Below are 23,575 nucleotides of genomic sequence, written 5' to 3'. Positions count from 1 at the left end.
AAATGAACAAACAAATCAAAATAATATATGATATCATATAATGTAATGAATTGAATAAGATGTTGTGCTAGCATTCACTTACAATTACTCACTCACTTTATGTATCTTATTGTAAAACCATTCTTTTGTTGTCAAGATTTGTTCATAGTTTGGAAGAAGTTATCAAAGGACATTTAATATTCTTCTGTAATTTAATGGGTTTGATAGGTCCAAATTACATAATAAATGATTTGACTTTTTGGGCCAACATAATATTCTACTGTGAAAGAAGTCAAAATTATGATTTGCAACTTATACACACTATTATTTATCTTTTTTATTCAAAACAAATATATACTTTATCTTATATGAGAATGAGCACAAATTTCTTTTATTGTCGATAAATATTTTTATAGTTGTATGTTTTGCTATATCTTATACATTGAAATACAATGCTAATGAAAAAAACATTGGAATAGAACATTAAGGCATATTATATATTATAATATTATAATTTATACAAATTACAAAATAAGTTTTATTCTCTTTAATTTTTTAATATTATTTTAAACATCATTTTTTAAATGCAAAAAATAAATAAAAAGAAAATACTAAACAATTAATTAATTTAATATAAGAAAATCAACTTATCATTTTTAAAAAAATTTAGAAGTACTATTTAGTTATTTAATAGAAACACAGTGACTAAGAGGTATATAATATATATATATATATATATATATATATATATATATATATATATATATATATATATATATGCAAACAAATATTAAAATACTACTAGTAAATTTTATCACCTTAGTATTTTAGTATTTTGGTTACAATTAAATGCTTGCATTTAGTTGAAGTATTTTGGATAACTGATTAATATTTTTTGGCAGTGTTTTCCTTTCTATGATTTTTCTATACTCAAATTTAAAACATATTTAGTTTCACTTGAACACATCTGTAAATTGAAATACTAGTGTTAAAAATATAGTTAAGAAAGTTTTACTCTCCTCAAATATAGAAACAAGCAGAAAAAATTAATTAACAAAGAAATATATCATAATTATTAATCATGATATTTTTCTATATTCCTTATTTATTACTATTATTATATTGTATATTCACGGTCATTTACCTCTTGATAAAATCCTAAATCATTAATCATTAATTAATATTAATATACATTTAAAAAAAAATGTAGTGAAATTAGATTGAGCCAAATAATTAAAATTCATTCACATACCAAAAGCCCAACCTTTTTTTTTTTCTGTGTTGTGTGTGCACACATCAAAATATTGGGAGAGCCAAGTGAAAGATTTGGAATCCGTTTTCGCCGTCAAAAACTCATTCCAGTAGCCACTGATCGGTTTCGTTGATCTCCACCGCCTCTTCTTTTTGATCAGATTGTGGGTTGAAGCCAAAAAATAATTTTTTTTGATGCAAGTAATGGTTTTTATTCTGGTTTATATGCATCTTCATCAATGAAGGGTTGTCGCGCATGGCATGATCACTGTGCAAATAATTGCTTTTCCCTTATGGGTTTTTGAGGGTTTCGCGTGTGCTTTGTGGGGTCTGTTTTTAATTTTAATTGTTTTTTAATCATTCGGGATTTTTGTTTTTCTTGCACTCGTTTTGGGGTTTGATTGAAGTGATGCTGGACTTCAGGGAAGGTTCCAATGTGAAAAGATTACCTTTTAGGTTCTGGGGTTAGGCCTAGGGCTAGAAAGTTCTGGTGGGTTGTTGAGATGAAGGAGGATACTGAGCTTGAGGAAGGAGAGGCTTTCTATTACAAGGACGATGATGAAGACAACATTGACCCTGATTCTTTCTCATACATTGTAAGGAGTTATTTCAATTTTTTTTTTGAAAATTTCAAATTGAATTTGCTTGGTTTGTGCATGGTTTGGATGATCAATAAAACTTGGAATTGTATTTGTAAATGTATCTATGTATTTGATTCCTTGGGGGCAATAAGGCGAAAAATCAGTATGACAAAAGCTGAACAACTGTTGGCTGTGGTGCTTCATAAGTTATACCTACATTGTTTGTAAATGCTACGAAATTTGGCATTAATGAAGTGATTTAGAAACATTATAGAGCGCCTTGTGTTTTTTATGTGCCGGCAAGCATAGTGAAATCTATCCTTGATAAATGCCAATAAGAGTATCTCTTCTTGATTTTGTTTTGCTAATGTAGATGAAAATATTGCTACATTGTGCGTGAAAAGTGTAGTTTACTATTTAGCAAGTAACACCACACCCATCATAAAATAATAGGAAATGGACTATTTTGCTATGCCATTAATTCTTTCTTGTGGAAAGTGGTATTGATGCAACGTTAAAGTGCACTGTATTTTGTTATATGACAATGTTAGTCATTCCTAATTAAAAAAAAAAGTAGAAATAATTCTTAAGTGTTTGGTGATTGTTTATGTGCCATCTATTATTATGCTTCATATTCCTGGTGATTATTGTTTATTAACGACATTTGCTTTAAAGTCCTCTAGTAAAGTTTAATCGCAAAAATATTAGGACTAATAAATTGTTTCCTGAAGGATGAGAAGATTCAGCATGTTCTTGGCCATTTTCAAAAGGAATTTGAAGGTGGTGTATCTGCTGAGAATTTGGGTAAGTAGAATAATAAAAGTCGAAGCATGTATTGAGAAATGAAAGAGCTATCTTTGCATTGATGAAGTGATGTTGTCTGATATGAATAATATTTTTCAGGTGCAAAATTTGGTGGTTATGGTTCCTTTTTACCTACCCAAGAGCGCTCCCCTCGTCCATTGTCTCATCCAAGAACTCCACAAAGAAACCACAGCTCACCAAAGTTTAATAACAATCCTCACATGGAGGTATAGGCATACATCAATATATATATATATATATATATATATTTCTTTTTTTTTTACTATTTAATATGAAGGCAATATATGCTGCCAACTTATTTCAGCTTAGAAATAAATAATACAGATTGATTGAGTGCATTGTTATACAGGGTGTGTCTCATAACAAAAAAGCACCTACAAATGTGCCTCATCCTTCAAGGCTTGAAAATGCTTCTCATAGTTCACATCCATTTCGTGATTTAAGAGAAGTTTCAGTAAATGATTCAGTGAAGAAAGAACAAGGAATTTCTTCCTGTGATCAGTCTGAGAGGTGCACTTTGAAAGATGATACTACAAAAAATACAAAGAATTCAACTGATCAAAGGCCACTGAAGTTTCGAATAAAAATGAAATCTAATATCTTAGCACAAAAGAATGCAGAAATTTATAGTGGCCTTGGACTTGATGACTCTCCCTCATCTTCAATGGATAACAGCCCTGTGGAAAGTGAAGGCACGCCACCTGTAACTCAAGAGAATGATGAACATTCTCCAACTGGCATTATTCAGGTAGGGACCTTTTCTATTCCTGTACTGTTTAATATCATTAGAAATATTGAAGTATTAACTTCTTATTTGATGACATAGGTTATGAGTTATTTTCCTATCCCTGGTGGTGTTCTGATATCTCCTCTACACGAAAGTGTGCTCAACCTAATAATAAATGATAATAAAGCTATTGGAGACAGCAGGTTTTCGTACTCTCTTAATGGTCATCAAGATCCTTGTTCCGTGTCTATTGATGAATCAGATTCTTTTGTGCGGGCTGGACATTTGAAGAAGAACGCAGTGAGAATGGTGAGACAAAGTGAAAAGCAGTTGGAATTGAAGCATCCGAATGGTACCCTTTCTGAGAAGGAAACTAAGTTGCATAAAAAGAAAAAAATAGGAAATAGAACACCGGATTGTAAAGATTTCCTGCCTAATGAATTGAAATGGACACCTCTATCGAGCTCAATTTGTGATGCTGGTGAGTTTGCTGAAGTCACTGCTAAAGCTTCCGAAGCCTCCAAGGAGGTTAATGAGAATGGGGTGCTGGGCAGAATGGTTTCTGAAGAAGCATTGAAGGAAGATTCATTAGAATCAATATCTGGTCAAGATTTTGGGAAGACTGTAAAACAAACAGTAGGAAATGGATTTCTGAAAAAGGCTCCAGAACATAGACTGGAAAGTTCCCACAAGGATAATTCTACAGACCCTATGAATAATAACTCGAGTAATACTTCCATTATTTCCAATAAGGTTGAACGTGAGGCATTAAAATGTAAGGCAGATCATAAGTCTGAGACCCATCAGAAAATAAAGGCTATGTCTGAGCAGAAGAATAAGTCGAAAGGTGATCAGAGTCCTGGAAAAGCTAAGGCAGTTGCAAGAAAAAAAAGCTTTGGTGGTACTAATAATGCAATGGTAATTGAGAAAGGGAGTACTGGCTTTGACAGTACTTGTAGAAGTAAAATGAAGTCAAGGTCTCTGATGGATAAAAATGTCAGTGATAGTAACAGGGATTCAATGAAAGAAAAAAAATCAGAACGGAAACTTGACAGTCTTGCTGGTAATGGTGTAATGAAAAATGCAAAAATTAGTAATGGAAAACAGAGTGCATTTGGGATTAAAGCAAAGGAGAGAATGAGTGGCCATAAAGTGGTCAACCAGGTGCTATCTGGGCCATGCATTAATGATACTTCGGCTTCATGTCCTATAGCTGAAAACCACGTTGCACCTGAGATGATTTCATCAGCAGTAGCTGCACCTCAACTTATTGAAGAAGATTGGGTATGTTGTGACAGTTGCCAGAAATGGCGGCTCCTACCTACTGGTATGAAGCCTGACCACCTTCCAGAGAAATGGCTGTGTAGCATGCTAAATTGGCTGTAAGTTCATTGCTCATTTTGGTTATGCATGGCCATATTATACTGAATATATGCTTAGTGTGGGTATTGTATATATGGACTATTTCTCTTCTATCTTTTAATTTCTATATGTACATTTTCTTTTGTGCTCTGTGTTATTTGCCTTCTCACTGTTCTCTAAATTTGTTGTTAGGCCTGGGATGAATTCTTGTGAGATCAGTGAGGATGAGACAACAAAAGCACTTTATGCCTTATATCAAATGCCAATTTCCCAGGTTCAAAATAACATGCAAAGCCATGGCACTGAAACTGCGATTGGAGTTAGCTTTCCAAATTCTTTACAATATGGCCTAAATCAGAATATGTCTAGTTCTGAGATGTCTGACCGAGCAAGGAAGAAACTTGTTATTAAGGAAAAGACAATGTCTGGAATTAATAATGACATGCATCGGTTCTCAAATTCAGTGAAGGCCAATGTTCAAGTATCTGGAAAAAATAGAAGCTTGAACGGCTTGAATCAGCATCCTGCTGACTTAAACCCAGTGAAGAAGATGACAAACTCTTCTAAACATCTTGGTAGGCCTGACAACTTGATAGAAGAGAAACATGTGCCTAAAGAGAATGAAAAGCAAGTAAATGGAGGTACTTCTTTCATTCCATAGATGATATTTTATTTATTTTTGTTAATAAGAAATTGTAGGTATTCTTAATTAATAATTTCAATGTTATTTTCACACATGAGCAGGTGATAAGAAGCCTGTTAAGTTGAAACGGAAGGTGGATGCTGATCAATATCAATCGGGAGTTCCCAAGAAATCAAAAACTGAAAATGTTTTCTCTGCTAATATTCAATCAAATCCTGACATGAACCTTGAGAAGGTGTCTCTATATTCAAGAAATGGTTTGCCAGCAAAAGCTAGTGGGAAGGATATGAGAAAGTATGATGAATATTGTTTATCTGAGGATGTATCTGACAGATTACCAGTCACTGTAAAGAAAGAGGGAGATCAGGCTCAGGTCTCATCTGGTATAACGAAGAAAAGGAAATTGAAGGACCGGCTTGATGATGAAAAGCAGTATGGTGAAGAGGGTGATGCGATAGAATTTAGCAAGGAAAAGAAATACAGAATTTCGAAGTCAGTAACTGAAGGTGACAATAAATTAAGCAAGGGTGGGATAAGGCAAGTTTGCGGGGCAGGCAATGGGGACCATATGGCTGTTGGCACAGAAGTCAGACTTGGTGACAAAGGCAACCAACTGAGGAAGCATAGGAAAAATGTTGCATCTCTTCATGCTTCAGATGGTATTGATCAAGTGCGCAAGGAATTGGACTCTAGACCACATTCAATGGCAGCAACTTCAAGCTCTTCTAAAGTCTCAGGTTCTCATAAAGCTAAAACGAAGCTTGAAGATGTGAGAAGTTCACCTGTTGAATCTGTTACCTCGTCACCTTTGAGGGCCTTCAACATGGATAAGAATAATTTTGCAGTAGGAGACACTTCAGTGAAAGACAATGTTACAAAAGGTGGCCACTCTGCGGTAGGTTCCAAGAGAAATGTGGATAACAGGGACAAAAAACTATCAGTAAAATTGAAGGATGGTAGAATTCCGCATGATTTACATTCTACATCCCACAAATTATCTTCCACAGAGTACCAGGTTGAGGATGCTAAAGACATATCCAGGCTCCAAGCTAAAAAACCTTCTGAACTAAAGAATAATCATTTGCTTGAAGGTGGTGTTCATGTTGAACAATCTGGCTATTGTGCTAATGGTGTACATAAAGAGGAGAAAGTAAAGAAGGAAAACCAGGAAAGTGAACTTTCTTGGCAGAAATCTGGTAAGGTTACATCATTGAACAGCAAGGAGAAAGGCAAAAAATTTTCTTCTGATGTTTGTACCGATAACATAAAGATGTCAGTTTCAGAGACTGTTCATTCAAATAAAGGTGGGAGGTATGATTCAGCAGTTGATCCCAGTAACCATGCATCTGATGGTGAGACAAAAAATGTTGTTAAATATACTTTACCCAAGTCTAAGAGTGAAACTGGGATTATTAGTCAGAAAAGTGCTTTAAGACAAGGGCCAAATGAAACTGGAAAGCAAACTGAGATGAAACCAAGAGATTTTGAGAAATCAGCTCCAAAGATTGATGTTCAACGTAGCAATGAGAGAAAGGCTATCTCCCGACAAAACTCAACTCATGATTTTGAGGAAGAAAACAAAAATAATCATATAATCACGGAATCAAGAGTTGGGAAAACGAAAGTTCTCTCATCTGCAGCAAGTGAACTTAAAAGGGAAGCATTGAATATGGGTTCTAGAACTGTACCTCAGTATCAAAAGGGAGGAATGGCTAATGAGCATCCTGTCAATGTTTCTGACAATGGTGATTTGGTCAAGTCAATGAGGAATTTTGCTGATATTAGTAACAATGCTGGAGTCAATTGTAGTTCTGGAAATTCCGTGCCTGATCAGCAACCCACTGTTTCAAGTCCTCTGAGAACAAATTTTAACCAAACTACTGTTGACACCCTGGAAGAAGCCGCAAAACTAAAAGATAGAGCAGATAATTATAAGGTTAGTTGATTATTTCGAGATTTTACTTAATGTATTTGGCTTGATCTAGCACCTCTCCTTTTCTAACTGTTGGTATACATACTGTTGTTTTATAGAACTCTGGGTTTGACTTTGAAAGCAACGAGACATACTTTCAAGCTGGGTTGAAGTTTTTGCATGGAGCATCTGTTTTAGAAAATGGTCACAATGACAGTGGCAAACTTGGGGAAATGAGTCAAATGCAAATTTTTGCTAGTGCGGCCAAACTCTTCAAGTAAGTGAAAATTCTGAAGCTCTAAGTAAATTTGTTATTTTTGTATGATCTTAGGTTTTGACCTTAATTCAGTTATTGATCGGAAGTACATTTTGAGGGAAAGTGATTTGATAACATGCAACTTGGTTCCTTTTTAAATAAGGCCGGAGTGAGTGGCACCTTGTGGGCTTCTGGATTCCTCCCTTGGTTCATTAATAGCTTAATGACTGAAAGTCTTGGCTGGTTTATAAATAAGCATAGCTTTGTCTTTCAGATGTTTAACTTATTAGTTGGCCTGATATATAATACAGACTTTTTTAAAAATAATTTGGGTGATTCTTTTCAATTTGGAAATTTAGGGCTTGTAACAACCTTTTAATTGTAATTTGCAATGCTTTTAAAGAAGTCAAGCCATGTCATTATAGTAAAAAGTTAAAATCCATTAAATAACATTTAGAAGTTTGTTGCAGTATTGTCTTTTTTCTTGTGCTATGCAATTGACCTTTAATCATACAATGTCTTAAATGTTTTCAGATGCTGTGCCCATGAATATGAAGCTCGCCAAGAAATGGCTACTGCTGCTTTGGCATATAAATGCATGGAGGTGGCATACATGAGAGTGGTCTTATGTAAGAATTCCAGTACTAACAGAGATCGACATGAGTTACAATCAACTCTTCACATGGCTTCTCAAGGTATTGGAACATAGTTTTCATACAACTGTTTAAGTCTTCTGGCTTGTCAGGTATTGTTGAAAGTTGATTTTGCATTATTCTTATACTTGCATACTTCCTCCACCAGAAAGTAAACAAATTAGTGAACAAAAAAAAAAAAAATCAAAATCTGGTGTTATTTTTCTCTTTATTGAAATGTGTTACACATAAAGCCAATTCATGGATCCATTCCGGATAGCCTGACATCCTTGTTTGATGAATGCATGAATGTATTAAGTGATCAAAGTCAATGATGTAAAACTCCTTTTTTACTCTATTGTTTAGGCGAATCTCCTTCATCTTCTGCATCCGATGTTGATAACCTTAACAATCAGGCAGCAGCAGATAGGGCTACTTTACCTAGGGGTACCAATAGTCATGTTGCTATCAACCAAGTCATATCTGCTCGAACTCGTCCAAGTTTAATTAGGCTTCTTGATTTTGTAAGTTTTAATTGATGACAAACCTTATATTCTAGTTGCAAGTTTATTTCTGTATGTTAAAGTTGAAGTACCAAGGGTTATTATTGGGGGTTCTAACAGTACTTTGGTAAGAAATAGTAGTTGGAAATGTGGTTCTGTTGTTTGAGAGAAAATCAGGATGGATTGCAGCTGTTTTTGCCATGCTATAGTAGTATGTGGTGTTGTCATATGGACAACTAATACGTTACTATTGAAAACTTATGATGCAATGCCTGTTTTAGAATTTGGTGGACAGGTGGTGGCAAAATTCAGCAATATAAGCAGTTAGCTTGTGTAATTATTAAAATACTGAAACCTAAGGTACCCAGGTGCCAGAAGGTTCCTCTCAATGCAAAAAGATATGGGGATGGATTATTGTACACAGCCCTACCCTTACATATGCAAACAGATTTTTTCTGGGTTCAAATCCATGACCAATAGCTTGTGTAGTTATTGAGTAGAATTATTTATGGAAAGTAAGGTCTAAGTTTTTGTGATTTTGCAGACTAAGGACATACATTTTGCAATGGAGGCTTCTAGAAAATGTCAGAGCACTTTTGCGGCTGCTAGTGTGATGATGGAAGAATCAAGGAATAAGGAGTGTATAGCTTCTATTCGGAGTGTTGTTGATTTCAGCTTCCAGGATGTAGATGAGCTTGTACGTCTTGTTTGGACAGCAACAAAAGCCATAAGCCGCGCTGGTCTTGGTGGTGCTAGAGATTAACTTGATCCTGTATATAATTAATTTTTTTTGGTTTTACTTCTCTACTGAGATGGCATTGTGAAGGAAGAGGCTAAAAGATACCTACCAAGTCTAGCACTTAGAAGGTTGAAGGCGATCTGTTACCCTTGTGTACATTTGTACAAAATGTGATTGATTAGAAAATTTTGTAACAGATTTTCATTTGAGGTTTTTCTTAATGTGGATAGGGTATAACATACACCCTTAAATTTTATGGGTTAGAAAGAGGGAAGGGATTCCTGGCTGTCAAATGATGCCGGATGATATCATATTATGTTAGTTCAGTGCTACATTCTTTGCTCCACTTAGCTGGAGCCCCAGGAACAAGAATATAGAGTCTGCAATATTAGGCAACCATTTTTGAGGGCTTTGAATACTTATATAGTTATAATAGGTCCATTCTTGATGATGACAATCTCTTCTTTTATGTTATCATATCAAAGTTTTGAATGAATAGAAATCCATGCAGAAACTTTCCTTGTGTGTGTGATAACAACCAATGCTCTAACATCTATTTCCATTTCTTTTCTGTATCTTCTCTTTGTGTTGGTTACTTGTGATCTGTGTTAAAAAAGTATGTGATCTGGTTAACTGTTTATACATAGCATGGTTACTTGTAGCAATTTGAGGTGTCCTTGGAATCTGTGCATGGCATCATCTTGTGAAAAATTTTAGACGATAGTGAGTTACCATTGTGAAAAGATTTTCCCTTTTTTGACGACTGAGAATTTATTTCATGTAGTTTTGATTCGTGTTAGTGGAGAATTACACTACACAGTATCATTGAAAGTACTGAAAATTGAGTTTAACAAAAGTCAAAGCTCTTCTGTTAAAATGACAACACACGATTGACAGTTTATGTTGTCCTGTCCCTTTTCTTGTCGATAGAGATGGTTTAATCTGAAATTCGTTAATGTTGTCATGTTCTACAAAGAATAAAGTTATCTAAATTTTTTATTGTGCTATCATACGTTGAAAATTCCTTTCTTTGTTAATGCTTCTGTGGTTTATCTTGTATCATGCATGAGATTCAATATTCATTTTTCATATGTATCTTTTTACGGTATACAAGGCATGCTAATGATCATGGTTAACTCCTAGTGAGTTTTATTCTGTGTAGTATTTTTTTTTTAATGTTTGGAAACTTATGATCATCCTTTATAAATATTTTACAAATAAGTAAATGAATAGAGCTTTTCAATAAATTGAAATTGGTTAATAAATTATTTTATAGATATTTTTTTTCGTATAGGGTTTTAAATTTTTATTGTTAATTTGTGCATAAGTAGATTTATTTCATTTTTTACTTCTCTTTTATAATAAGTGTTTACAGATAAATTTGTTCTGGGACGTATGTTTTTGAATATTGGTTTAGTAAATAAGATTACCATGTTACGGTAACTAGTTTGTACATGTTTTTGTTTTTTAGACTTAATTAAAGTTGTATTATCATATATCATTAAATTTTTATTTCTTATCATTTATCATAACATTATAATTATGTTCTTCATAATATTTCTTTATATATATATATATAATATGACATCAAATCTTTAATGATATTATTATAAAATATTTAACATTACCTTCGACTCAAAAGTTTAAAATAATAATTTCATAAATTTTTATTTGTATATGTTGTTAAACTTTCATATTTTAAACTCATTTAAATTTTCAATACTATGATAAAGTAATACTTAGGTCTATTTGGAAAATTTTAAAAAAATACTATGTCTTCATAGTTTATGCATTCAAATAGTTATTTGCAAGAAACCTAAGACATTCATACAACTTTGTCAATGGTTAAAAACTATTATTAGTGTAGTTAAAAATACATACAAGTCCACAATCTTTATGGACAGTTTTTATTTTTTTCTCTTCTCAATCTTAATATAAATATCTTGACTTCAATTATTCCTTTTTCCCAATCTTAATCTGGATATCTTCCTTTCAATCTTGATAGAATCAAATTTTGTTAAGATATTTTTTTTTAGACTCCACCGAAACCATCTTTGGGTCAACCCTTTTTCAATTAATTTTGATCATGATATCTTTTAATTACACTCAATTGAATATTTTTGACAACTTCCACTACCATATTTAACTTAATTTTAGACAAAGTCTTATCATTTTTGTGGAAGAATAAATATATCAATTGAAAATTTTTAATGAATAAATAAGAATAATAATTTTAAATATCTAGATCAATTTTTTCAAATTTTCTGACCAAATAAATAAATACATTTTGATTGGATTCAATATAATTCGAATTAAAACTGATCTTATTCATTATTTCACCACCCTAATTGTAATCCACAAACACTAAACTTGAAAATAAAGTTATGGAATTTAATATAGTTTTTTTAAGAGATAATAGGATAAGGAATCAGCATTTTTTGAATATGATGAAGCTAAAGCTTCCATAGTCTAGAATGCCCTATGAAGAATCTTGTAGTGCCTCAAATTAAAAATGGTAAAAATAATAAGCTAAGTGATTCCTACCTAAACCTACAACTTGATGGTTCAAATTAATTTCAAATCCTTTACTTAGCAATATGGAAAAAGGTTGTTTCATATCATTTGACAATTTATATAAGAGTAAAATAGTCTTAACATAAGTTAACTTTTATATTTTTATAAAAAAAGAAAGTAAATAGTTGTAAATGATAGTGTCAAATGACAGTAAAAAAAAAGAATGGTGTCAAAATACTAATATTCTAACAATATACAAGTGATTTCTTTAGGGATAAAACCAAATAAAAAGGTTACCTAAAATAAAATTCAAAGATGAGTTTTATGTACAAGAATTGAATGAAGAATCTCTCTTCATTTACTTCACTATTTTATTTTTGAAAAAAAGATACTGAATATTATCATGAAATCATTCAAATTCCAGGTTTGATCATAGTGAACTTTGAACTTTACATATTCGACAACCACTTATGATGTTAAGAATCATTTATTATTTTTTTAAGGGGCTTAATTAATCTCATATTGGTGAATAATTCTCGTATCATATTATACATTTGATGTACTCTGAAGACAAATTGTATTATATTTTAGATTTTTCTTAATTTGAGTCTATGTGTATTATTCTATTAAGACACATGTATATATTTATACAATGATAAGATTTTGGTGCTTAATTACTAATATTTTACATAAAACATATTTAGTAACAATCATGTATAATTGTATATTTATAATAAGAACGTTCAATTTAAATTTATGTTAAAATTGATTTTAAATTATATATTATAAACTTACTTTAATTTTTTTTAGTTTTTATGTTTATTTAATTCTACCCAATAGTAATAAAAGTTACATGCTTTATCAAAAAATCGCAATTAAGTCAACTTAAATATTTTATATACAATTATCATGTTTTAACTGGGTTGAATTGAACTCAAATAAATTAAAATTTCACACCGAATAAATATCAAGTTAAACTCATTCCACCCTATCATCAAGAACCCAAGGCAATTAAAATATAAAGGATAATATCTTTTTATTTTTTATTATTATTTTCTTTTTATGCAAAAATTCTTAGAATCAAGACTATAAGAGTTGTCACCTCAAACATCTATTCCCTTCACAAATAAAAATCTTTCCATTTTCCAAAAATTCTAATAAGGTGGATAGTAAAAACTAGGATTAAATATGTTTTTGTCTTTAAAGTGAATTTTGAAATTAGTTTAATTTGAAATTTTGGATCAATTTAATCATTCATCTTTCGAAATATGTGGATTTATTCTTTTTAATCAAATTTTATTAGGTTTATTTAATATTTCGTATACATTTTAGGATTATATTTGAGTTATTTATATTGTGTTTGATACATTTTTTCTTTAATGTTAAGTCAAATATTATTATGAAACATGTTTGAAATGTCAAATAAATTTAATAAAATTTAATTAAAATGACTAAATTCACGTATTTAGAAAGATGAATGACTAAATTGATCCAAAATTTAAAAATAAACTAATTATAAAATTTACTAAAAATTAAGAAAGAGAAAAATATTTAATCCTGAAAAGTACAATAATTTTATTTTTTATTTGTTATTTTATTTATATTATTGTGACATAATGTGATATGATACGTAGAATCTGACAGATAGATTGGAGTTGTTAAAAAATGTCAGACACTGATAATTTTGTGAAAGATAACAAATAAAAAGAGATCTCGAACTAAATATAATTTGACAAGTTAATCCTTTCATAAACTTCGATTAATAACTTAACTGATGAAAAAGTAAGGTTAAATATCACATTGGGCAATTAATGTTTTCTAAGAATGAAAATGACAGGGTCAAAAGTTTAATTTTCTCGTTTAAACATATATTTTTTTGAAAAAAATACAAATATTTTAAATAAATAAATTATTTTTTTAAGTTATCTTGTTCAAACACGTCATAAAATTACTACAGAGCAATTCAAGAAGATGGAAAGGTATGAGAAATAAAAACAAAATCACATCAAAATCCCACTCAGCTATAACCCTATAACAATCAGCCTAAAAATGTATATGGTTTGGAATTATGAATTCAGAGTTTTATAATTAAAAATCCTTATGTGAGTTAACTCCCTTTAAAAATATTTTTGTATTGTTCATCGAGAGATTATATATATTTGAACTTATAATGAATTAAACAAAATCTCCTTTTTTAAGTTTGTATTGTTCATCGAGAGATTATATATAAATTACAGGATTAAATATGTTTGCAGTTTACAAATTTAAATGTAAAATTAAAATTCATTTGTCTCAAATTTTAATATATTTTAGTTTTTAAATTTTAAAAATAATTAAATATAACCATTTTTCTCAACAACATAATTTTTTATATGTTAAATTATATTTTATACTAACATTTAATTTGGAACATAAATATAAATAGTAATACTAATTTAAAATATTATTTATTATTAAAAAATTAATTAAATTAAAAAAATTTTATTTATTTATTTTTAAAATTTTAAAATTAAACTATTAAAAAATAAATGAATCTTCATTTCGCGTGAAAATTTAGAATCTAAAACTCAAAACTATATTTAATTTATAAAAATACTTATATTTAATTCAAATCAAACATGTATCAAACTTTATCTCTAAAATGTGATTTTGCACTTTGTAAGAAGTAATAATAGAGTATATGATTTTCTTATTGAACCCAAAACCTAATAAACCTAACTTAAACCTAAGTTTAGTAACTTTACTCTTCAACCAGACAGCAGAAAAAGAAAGCAACAAAACCCCATTAGTGTGTTGTGTCCTGAAGTGGTGAAGTTGTTTGTTGAGTGTAATTTTTCAGTGATTCCAAAACCTTCTTACTTTCTTATGCACATATTTCCATTTCAGTACACACAAACTGTACCATGCTGTTAGTATGTATATATCCTTTAGTGGCAATCTCCACTGACAACTTTTTCTTTCTATCATTTCTATTATTGCCTTCATAAGAAAACTTATCTCACTAAAATTCTCAAGTTAGGAAAGTATACAAATTTTTTTTCATTATAATTAGTAATAAGTGTTTATCTTAAATTTTAAGTCTAACTCAATTTTATAAAATAAGATTTTATACACATTTATATTATAAATATGTCTTATTTTTAATACGAGATTTGCCACGATATCTAATGGATAATTATCAAGAAAAAAATTGTTATAAGAGAGATTAACTTTTACATAATACAAACTAAATGAAGTTTTACATAATTCAGGCTAAATAAAGTTATATACTTGAATTGCATCAAGTATATCTTTTGATTTAATGGTTCAATCCAAAAACTTGTAAGTAATTTCTTGTACAACAATAATATAGAGTTTCATTTTATCTTTATAAACTTCATTATATAATATGATTTTCGACACACCTTTTATGATATGAAAATTTTTATAAGAACCAAAATTTTATAACTTTTTAACATAAAAAATAGCATTCTACTTTTAGGGTTAAATATGATTTTAATTTTTAAATTTAGATGTAAAATTAAAATTCATTAATGTCCCAAACTTTAATATATTTTTGTTCTCCGACTTTAAGAATGAATATATAATATAACTGTGTGAACTTTTTTTGACGTGTTAAGTAACGTTTCACAACAGTATTTGAATTGTTTACATCATTTGATACGTTCAACTTATTATTTAATGTGTAAAAGAAGTTAATATCTTAGATAAGATTTGTGAACCAAAATATATCAAAGTATAAGTTTACGAACTAATAGAATTCAAACTTTGAAAGTTAGTTCTTATAAGTTTGTTAAAACTCATTTGTAAATAGTGATTGGTGCCTACCTGAAGAAGAAGAGATGTGGGGAGAAAAAGTAAAGATGGGAAGGTGGACAAAGGCACCACGACATATTACACTAGATTTGGTCTGCAAAATGGGGGCATTTTGTTTGGGGGGACAATTCAGAATGGTCCTACTAGTACTACCCTTTTTTGGCTACTTCTACTACTACCATTACTTTCATATCACTCACTTTAACTTCTACCCTAATATTCCATTACTTTACCTTAACACGGTTTAATTTTCAGTTTTAAACTAAATTACCTCAACACTATGGCTTTTTACTCTTTTTTTTCTAGTTGAATATAATTCTCTACTTCTTTTATATGTTTCTTTAATGATGAAAAGATGGATTCCAACGTATCAGATAATTTAGGTTACCATGGATTTGAATTAAGTTGGATCGAAAAAAAATTAAATTTTTTAAATGTAGGTCAAACTTAAATTGTCTCATTTTATCATTGGATTAAACGAGTTTCATACAGGTTGAAAATGATTGTTTCACAAAATATAATCGTTTATTACCATTTTTTGTAAGTTTTTATTTATTTATCACTTTTAATAAATGTAAGTTGACAATATGATCTTTTTAAATAGGCTTAAGTACCTTTTTGGTCCTCATTTTCGTAGTGTTTGTTGCAGATGGTTCTCAATTTCACATAATGTTTAAAATGGTACTCATTTTTACCGAATGTTTAGAATGGTCCTCATTTTCGCAATTCGTGTTTTATTTGGTTCTTTTTTGTAACGCCGTTTAAATCATTAACGAAACATTGTACAGGTGGCACGGTTTGTATTAGGGTGTGTTACTTGTACTGTACAGGTGGCTAATTAACGTTAATTTTTCAATTTAGAGGAAATTTTGCAATTAGGGAAATTTCTTTATCTTCGTCTTTCTTGAGTTCAAATTTGCAGAGGAAGCAGTTAATACTTGCCATTTCATCATTGGATTGCAGTTGCACTCTTCATTTCAATTTTCTAGTTAATCATCATCAACGAGGTAAGTGGGTTCATGATTTTCTGGGTTGTGTTTGCTCGTGGGTTAGGGTTTTCGTAATTCTATTTTTGGGTTTGTTTGTCTTTCGATTGTTGTGATGTTCTGCATGGTTTCTAAATTACTTCCATGATTTTGTGTAGTTTGTGTCTGTAGGTGGGGTTCAGTGGGGTATTATTTTAGTTGGTTTGTTTGTCGGTTGTCGATGTTGGTGTAATGGTTCCCATTATTTTATTTGTAATTGATTGTAGCAGTGGTCCCCCATTGCGTTAAAGTAGAGACCCATGAAGAGGCTGCTGAAGTAGAGATTAGGGATGCCAGTGGTCTGAATAGTGATGTTGAAGTGGAAGGTGAAATTGAGGTGGAAATTATGCCTGAAACTGTTGAGAATGCACCAACTGCTGAAACTCAAACAACTCAACTACCAAGTAATGAAGTGGAGAGTCAAGCAACACCATTACCAACACCAGAAGAACCATCTCAGCAGTTTAGGATGAAATTATAGATTAGGAGGAGGCCATGATAGCAGCTACAAACGTCTTAGTTATTTTTTAGAATTTGTGATGTAGAATTCATTATTGATGTACTGCATTTTGACTTTTCTTAAACTTCGTTCAATTTCACTTTTGCCAAACATTGATCTAGTGCATTTTGATGAGGATGAATTAATGTTATGAATTTAACTTCTTCCAGACTTATATCAATTTAATTTTTCCCAAACTTAAATCAATTTCACTTACTTCAATGCTCAGATTAAGATGTCATTTTGAACATGTTGGGACTAATATCAACATAATCAAACTAATTCATTTCTTCATTTAACAATAGTACAAAACAGATTGGACTTTAAAAGATTACACACAATAACAGTACGAATAATACAATAACAACTCAAGTGAACCCTATTACTAATTGCAGCCTCTTCTCAACAACCTTCAATGACTTCTCCAAATCATTAATCTGCCTCATTTGTGTCATGATGATGACATCCTTTTCATCAACACCACCATTTGAAAAAGTTGCAGCCCACATTATTGGAACCACCACTCTGTAAATCAATAAACCAAAAATTAAAACCAATTTATTATTAACACAAAAATAAAAATAGATTGTACCCAAAATTTTCTACCAATATTCTTTGGAGTTCTTGCCATCCTCAAAGCAGCCATCTCTCTGCAACTACAAATCCGTGTTAATTCGTTTCTCGTTGAACCACCAATAGTGCACGAAGTGATACAACACGGTTGCCTCCAACGATTACAACCAGAGGTAAAGGAAGAAGATTGAGACCGTAACATACCTATATAATGGGATTGCAGGAAGAAGAAGATTGCAGCAATACCAATTGAGAATGGAGGAACAAGATTGTCAAAACTCGCCAACTGTCCAAACATTCCCTACCAAAACCCTAGCTCACTTATTTATCCCCAAATATCTAATTAAGCCACCTGCACAGTACATGTAATACACCCTAATACAAATCGTGCCACATGTACAATGCTCTGTTAATGATTTAAACGGCGTTACAGAAAAGGACCAAATAAAACACGAATTGCGAAAATGGGAGACCATTCTAAACATTCGGTCAAAATGAGGACCATTTTAAACATTATGTGAAAATGAGAACCATTCGCAACAAACACTACGAAAATGAGGACCAAAAAGGTATTGAAACCTTTTAAATACTAGAATGTTGTTCAATAATGTTTGAATAATTTAAATGTTTAATTTGCTTGTTTGTTATCCGTATGTTAATGCTTTAATTTTCAACTACATCCTTTATAATAAAGTTTTGTAAAATAGGTGAACACCTACTTCTTTCAAAAAATGAACGGAGTTAATTTACTTTGATTGTATTATAATAAATATATAAAATAAATAGAAAGAAAAAATATTTTTAAGTGAATCAACCTACTAATTTACTAAATCTTTGATGAATCGAACTGTATTACAAAAATTTTGACTAATAAAACATGAGACAGATTAAACTGATTCTTTTTTAGTTTAACTCCGAATTGACTCTAACTGACACTTATATTTGTTATGACTTTCTTAATATCCTCTTGAAAATCATAATTCCTAAGGTATTATTTTTACATGTCCCTTTTTATGATGTGGTCGATGACATCACGCATATCAGTTAATGAAGCGTTTGAAAGAGATGCAAAGCTGATGCTATATTACTACAGAAGTAATGTTTCATATGTCATTCATTTCATTTGATTGCTTAATTATTAATGAGTGATTAGTGATGATTTTAGAAACCAATAGCATGGAAACAGAATAGAAGTTTCAAAATTGTGGCACTAGCACAGAGAAAAGGACGTGGTGTATGTTACAGCACTTAGCATGTGGCATGTGCACTTACTTGCATAGATATTTATTTCTTCCTCTTTTTGACAGAGAAAAAGGCATTAACGAAGAGTTCTGTGCCTATTAAACTGCACTCATTGGCCAATAAATTATTGGAGTCACAAAAATGCACCAAATGTCCAAATATAATAATCATTTATAATGGCATTGGAAGAATGGTATAGTAAGGTATATTTTTGGTATATCACTTCAAATCTCTCACTTCTCCAACTTGCAAATCACTCTCAACTTTCTTCTTTTCTTCCCACCAAACCAAACTGCTCCAAATGGAGGCTTAAGTATGTCACCACCATTAGTATTTATAGATCACTAGGAATTAGTGATTAATGAAAGATTTGAACTGATACAAGAGTAGATACTAACTTTGGAGGAAGGGTGTTAAAGTAAGTCAAGCCGGATTATACGGATCGATTCACTGCTAAGTTTGTTTAATCTTATTTACATTGTTGTTAGTCAAAAATTTTGCATCTCAATCTGACTTGTTGTAATTATTTTATACATTCATTGTAGTCCAATCACAATAGATTTATTCTACTCTTTTTTTTTATAATAATATAGTCAAAATGTTCATCTATATTTTACCAAATATTATTATAAAAATAGTAGTTAAAAATTAAAGTGTCAATCTAGATAATATGATAAACAAATAAATTAAACATTAAAACTATTTGAAAATTATTTAACAATATTCTAATATTTAAAAAGATCGTTTCGTCATTCTACATAAATAATAGTAGTAAATGATTATAATAAAAAATTTATAAAAAATGATAAAAAATAATAAAGGGTTGTTGTTACTAGAATAAGTTAATCCACCTTTAACCTGATATGAATCTTGCGAGTTAAGTAGGGGTTATATTCGGTCTGATCTACTTTTAAAAAAATTGAATTTTCTTCGACCCAATCTTATTCATGGTAAAACAAATTGACTAATAGGTTGTAATCCATTTTGACATCTCTACTTTTATAAATATATTTATTTATTTATTTTTAAATGAAAAAATAAAGGTGTTAATTCGGTGCTTAATTCAATTATGGAGTGACAATTGAAAGCAAATCCACTCTGAGAATAATAAGATTGAGGAAGAATTAGAAAGTGACATTTAATAATCATACATACAGTGTAGTTTTACATTATCACCTATTCATAAATTATTGTTGATATAAATTTCAATATAAAGTAACTTTTTTAAAGCGAAAAAAAAAGCATACTAACTTATTGTGTATGGTAGTTTGTGATTAAATGATAATTTTACATAGTTGATACAACTTTTTCCCTTTAAAACTCTTCCCATTTTTGTGATCAACTCTTTCCATTTTTGTGAAACTAATACTATTTAGGCTGCATCACAATCAACACTACACAAAGTTAATTCTCACACGGCTTCATCCAACCAGTTTCTAAAAGGTTACGAAACAAAAAAAAAAGAGCTTTCACATAACAGCATGATTCATGTGTCAATTATGCATAATTATGAGTTGGTATAACTTATGCACAATTTTTTAATATGTAACGTCATAAAGGTCTAAATTCCACTATAAATAGAACATGGTTAAGAGGGTTGAGATATAGAGCAAGAAGAAGAAGAAGAAGAAGAAGAAGCAGTGTGTAGTGAAAAAAAAGTGAAGTTATTCCAGATTCTGTTTCCATGCCTCCTGCACCTAATTCTTCTGTCAAAGTTGGGCACATTGATGATGTCCAAGAGCTAAGAAAAACTAAGCCAAGAACAGTTCCACAAAGATTTGTAAGAGACATGACAGAAAGACCAACACTTCTTCCTCCACCAGATACCCACATGCCAGTCATTGATTTTTCCAAGCTTACCAAAGGAAACAAAGACGAAATTTTCAATCTTGCAACTGCTTGTGAAGAGTGGGGATTTTTTCAGGTGAATACCATTTGATAACACTTTCATTAAACTCACCAAACTTGCACATGTTTTTTTGTGACATGTTCCTTCGTGGAAGCTAATGTTGGTAGTTGTTGTCATCATTAGGTAATTAATCACGAGATTGACCTGAATCTGCTAGAGGGAATAGAGAAGATGAGCAGAGAGTTTTTCATGCTTCCTTTGGAAGAGAAACAGAAATACCCTATGGCTCCTGGTACTGTTCAAGGGTATGGACAAGCTTTTGTTTTCTCAGAGGACCAGAAGTTGGACTGGTGCAACATGTTTGCTCTTGGACTCCAACCTCACTATGTCAGGAACCCAAATCTATGGCCAAAGAAACCAGAAAGATTCAGGTAATGTACATAACACTTCCATGTAAGACAAAATCACAGTTCTTGAATCAAAATCATATATTTCTAGTGACAGAACAACAATAAAAAACAGTTTAACAAGTTTTTGAGATTCGGGATAAATTTTTGTTTTGGAAAGTCTAGATGTACTTGAGTCACATGAAAAAGTGGTTTATGTATGGTATAAATTTTGACATAATGTTATTCTTTAGTTGTCATTAGATAACGGTCTGAAATTTTCACGGTGATTCTTGAGAGTAAAGATCGAAATGTTCTTACTTGATAATGATTTTTTCTCAACACATTGTTATTAATTTATTCGTATATGTTTGTTAAAAAACTTGAACTCTCATGCAGTGAAACGGTGGAAGAGTACTCAGTAGAAATAAGGAAACTGTGCTATAATCTGTTGAAACACATAGCTCTAGGCCTGGATTTGAAAGGGGATGTGTTTGAGAAGATGTTTGGTGTATCAGTGCAAGCCATAAGGATGAACTACTACCCTCCATGCTCTAGACCTGACCTGGTTTTGGGTCTGAGTCCCCATTCAGATGGAAGTGCCCTCACTGTGCTGCAACAAGCAAAGGGAAGCCCAGTGGGACTTCAGATACTCAAGGACAATACATGGCTTCCTATTCAGCCAATTCCAAATGCTCTTGTCATCAACATTGGAGACACAATAGAAGTAAGGCCACTCCTTCACTTTTTTTCTCTTTTCCTTTTATGTTTTTTATTCTTGGTATTTTATCATATTAACTAAAAATGAAAAAGTTGAACATGATATAAAGTCAAAGACCTATTATCTTTCGGTATACTCAATAAGTCTTATATCGTTCAGGAGTTGAGGTAAAGTGCACTTTAAATACTTTTACCTCCCTCCACTCTCTGATATGTCTTTTAAGGACAGAACTGCACTTTAAATACTCCTACCTCCCTTCACCCTCTAAAGCGTCTGTTAAGGACAAAATCGTGACGGAGCTCCACACAGCTCCAGAGCAAACAATACTTCGGGAACACGGTGGTTGTTTCTAATGATGATTGTCGATCGAACTTGGATCAGATCGGAACATTGACATTCACTGTGGAGATCGACAACTCCCCTTACTCTCGACCGGTGGGCTTGACTCCCCTTACCCTCGACTGGCTCGGTGATTTGATTCTTATTTGCATGATGCAGGTTCTTACAAATGGGAAATACAGGAGTGTGGAGCATAGAGCAGTGGCTAACGAGGAGAAAGATAGACTCTCAATTGTGACATTTTTTGCTCCGAGCTATGAGGTAGAGCTTGGTCCAATGCCAGAATTTGTGGATGAAAATCACCCATGCAAGTATAGAAGATACAATCATGGGGAATACAGTAAACACTATGTAACAAACAAGTTACAAGGGAAAAAGACACTGGACTTTGCAAAGATCCAAACCAAAAACACAAACTAGGATGCTCCCCAAGTAGCTAGGAGTAGTACTATAATTGTGTGTGTATATAATTATGTTGTATCATGGTCAAATCTCTCAATTCTATTTTTGTTGAAAAATAGGCAAAGGAATTAGTTGGGTGATGTAGGAGAGAGTGTGAATGTGGGTCACATACACAACACTCAGTGTTTCTTATTCATAATCTCTGCATATGCTATGTTTTCAATGGAGAAACTAGTGACATCTTATTTTATGTTTGGTATGTGGACATTAATGGTCCAAAACACATAAAAAAAAAAACACAGCAGGAATAAAGACAGTACCTTTGGTCTCTCTAACATTTGTTTTAGGGAAAAAAAGGAAGCACTTGCATAGAAATGTTGTGTGAAAGAATCAAAGAGAAGGGGACAAAATCATTGGCTGTCTTATTGTGATGGTTCATAGTGATTCTCAGCTGAAATGACATTTGGGTGCTTTAACTTCACCATTTATCAAACAGTTTAGTTGATAAAGTTATTCTGAATGATCGTTTTCTGATTCAATCATAATGTGAAAACTGTTGATGCTATTCAATGTGTGTTTACTTTTCAAATGCTTCCAACTAAACTCAATCCACCGTCCAAATTCTTGTGCATATGAGAAAGTTTCAATGATTTTTTAATTACTAAATTTTAACTACTTTTTTTTATAACATGATTTGACGTTTTTTTAAGTGATTTTGAAATATTAAAAATAAAAAAAATAAAAAAAAAAAAATTACTTAAAAATATCACCTAAGATAGTAAGAAAAAGTTGTCAAAAT

The 23,575-nt window shown here is 31.3% G+C and overlaps 2 protein-coding genes across 4 annotated transcripts; both read left to right on the top strand.

Annotated features, from left to right (window-relative positions):
- The first annotated feature begins 1,252 nt into the window (after nt 1-1,252).
- LOC114162994 (cysteine-tryptophan domain-containing zinc finger protein 3-like) lies at nt 1,253-9,924 on the top strand. Of its 3 annotated transcripts, none has more exons than XM_028047030.2 (12): nt 1,254-1,558; nt 1,654-1,826; nt 2,543-2,615; nt 2,715-2,842; nt 2,986-3,384; nt 3,463-4,745; nt 4,918-5,366; nt 5,470-7,304; nt 7,400-7,557; nt 8,071-8,231; nt 8,535-8,692; nt 9,216-9,924. In XM_028047030.2, the coding sequence occupies exons 2-12, from the start codon at nt 1,734-1,736 to the stop codon at nt 9,432-9,434; spliced, it is 4,956 nt and encodes a 1,651-aa protein (XP_027902831.2). In that variant the 5' UTR covers nt 1,254-1,558; nt 1,654-1,733; the 3' UTR covers nt 9,435-9,924. The 3 variants fall into 3 exon arrangements, with proteins under 3 accessions (XP_085522703.1, XP_027902831.2, XP_027902832.2); XM_028047031.2 differs by having other exon boundaries at nt 1,258-1,394; XM_085666577.1 differs by lacking the exon at nt 8,535-8,692 and having other exon boundaries at nt 1,253-1,826; nt 9,216-9,387.
- A 10,751-nt stretch (nt 9,925-20,675) lies between these two features.
- On the top strand, nt 20,676-23,026 carry LBO1 (2-oxoglutarate (2OG) and Fe(II)-dependent oxygenase superfamily protein). The gene is made up of 4 exons (XM_028086272.2): nt 20,676-21,003; nt 21,112-21,359; nt 21,714-22,041; nt 22,534-23,026. The coding sequence occupies exons 1-4, from the start codon at nt 20,764-20,766 to the stop codon at nt 22,792-22,794; spliced, it is 1,077 nt and encodes a 358-aa protein (XP_027942073.1). The 5' UTR covers nt 20,676-20,763; the 3' UTR covers nt 22,795-23,026.
- The last annotated feature ends 549 nt before the right edge of the window (nt 23,027-23,575 follow it).

Source organism: Vigna unguiculata, chromosome 9, assembly GCF_037176805.1.
Source record: "Vigna unguiculata cultivar grain cowpea cultivar isolate G323 ecotype 2 chromosome 9, ASM3717680v1, whole genome shotgun sequence".
NCBI classification, from domain to species: Eukaryota; Viridiplantae; Streptophyta; class Magnoliopsida; order Fabales; family Fabaceae; genus Vigna; species Vigna unguiculata.
Note: the sequence above shows the minus strand (reverse complement) of the source record. Positions and strands in the feature narration are given on the sequence as shown.

Coding starts and splice junctions, on each gene's coding strand:
- LOC114162994 (XM_028047030.2), top strand. CDS start 1,734: ATGAAGGAGGATACTGAGCTTGAGGAAGGAGAGGCTTTCTATTACAAG. Junction 1,827..2,542: donor CTGATTCTTTCTCATACATT/GTAAGGAGTTAT, acceptor TGTTTCCTGAAG/GATGAGAAGATTCAGCATGT. Junction 8,232..8,534: donor TCTTCACATGGCTTCTCAAG/GTATTGGAACAT, acceptor TCTATTGTTTAG/GCGAATCTCCTTCATCTTCT.
- LBO1 (XM_028086272.2), top strand. CDS start 20,764: ATGCCTCCTGCACCTAATTCTTCTGTCAAAGTTGGGCACATTGATGAT. Junction 21,004..21,111: donor AAGAGTGGGGATTTTTTCAG/GTGAATACCATT, acceptor TGTCATCATTAG/GTAATTAATCACGAGATTGA. Junction 21,360..21,713: donor AAGAAACCAGAAAGATTCAG/GTAATGTACATA, acceptor ACTCTCATGCAG/TGAAACGGTGGAAGAGTACT.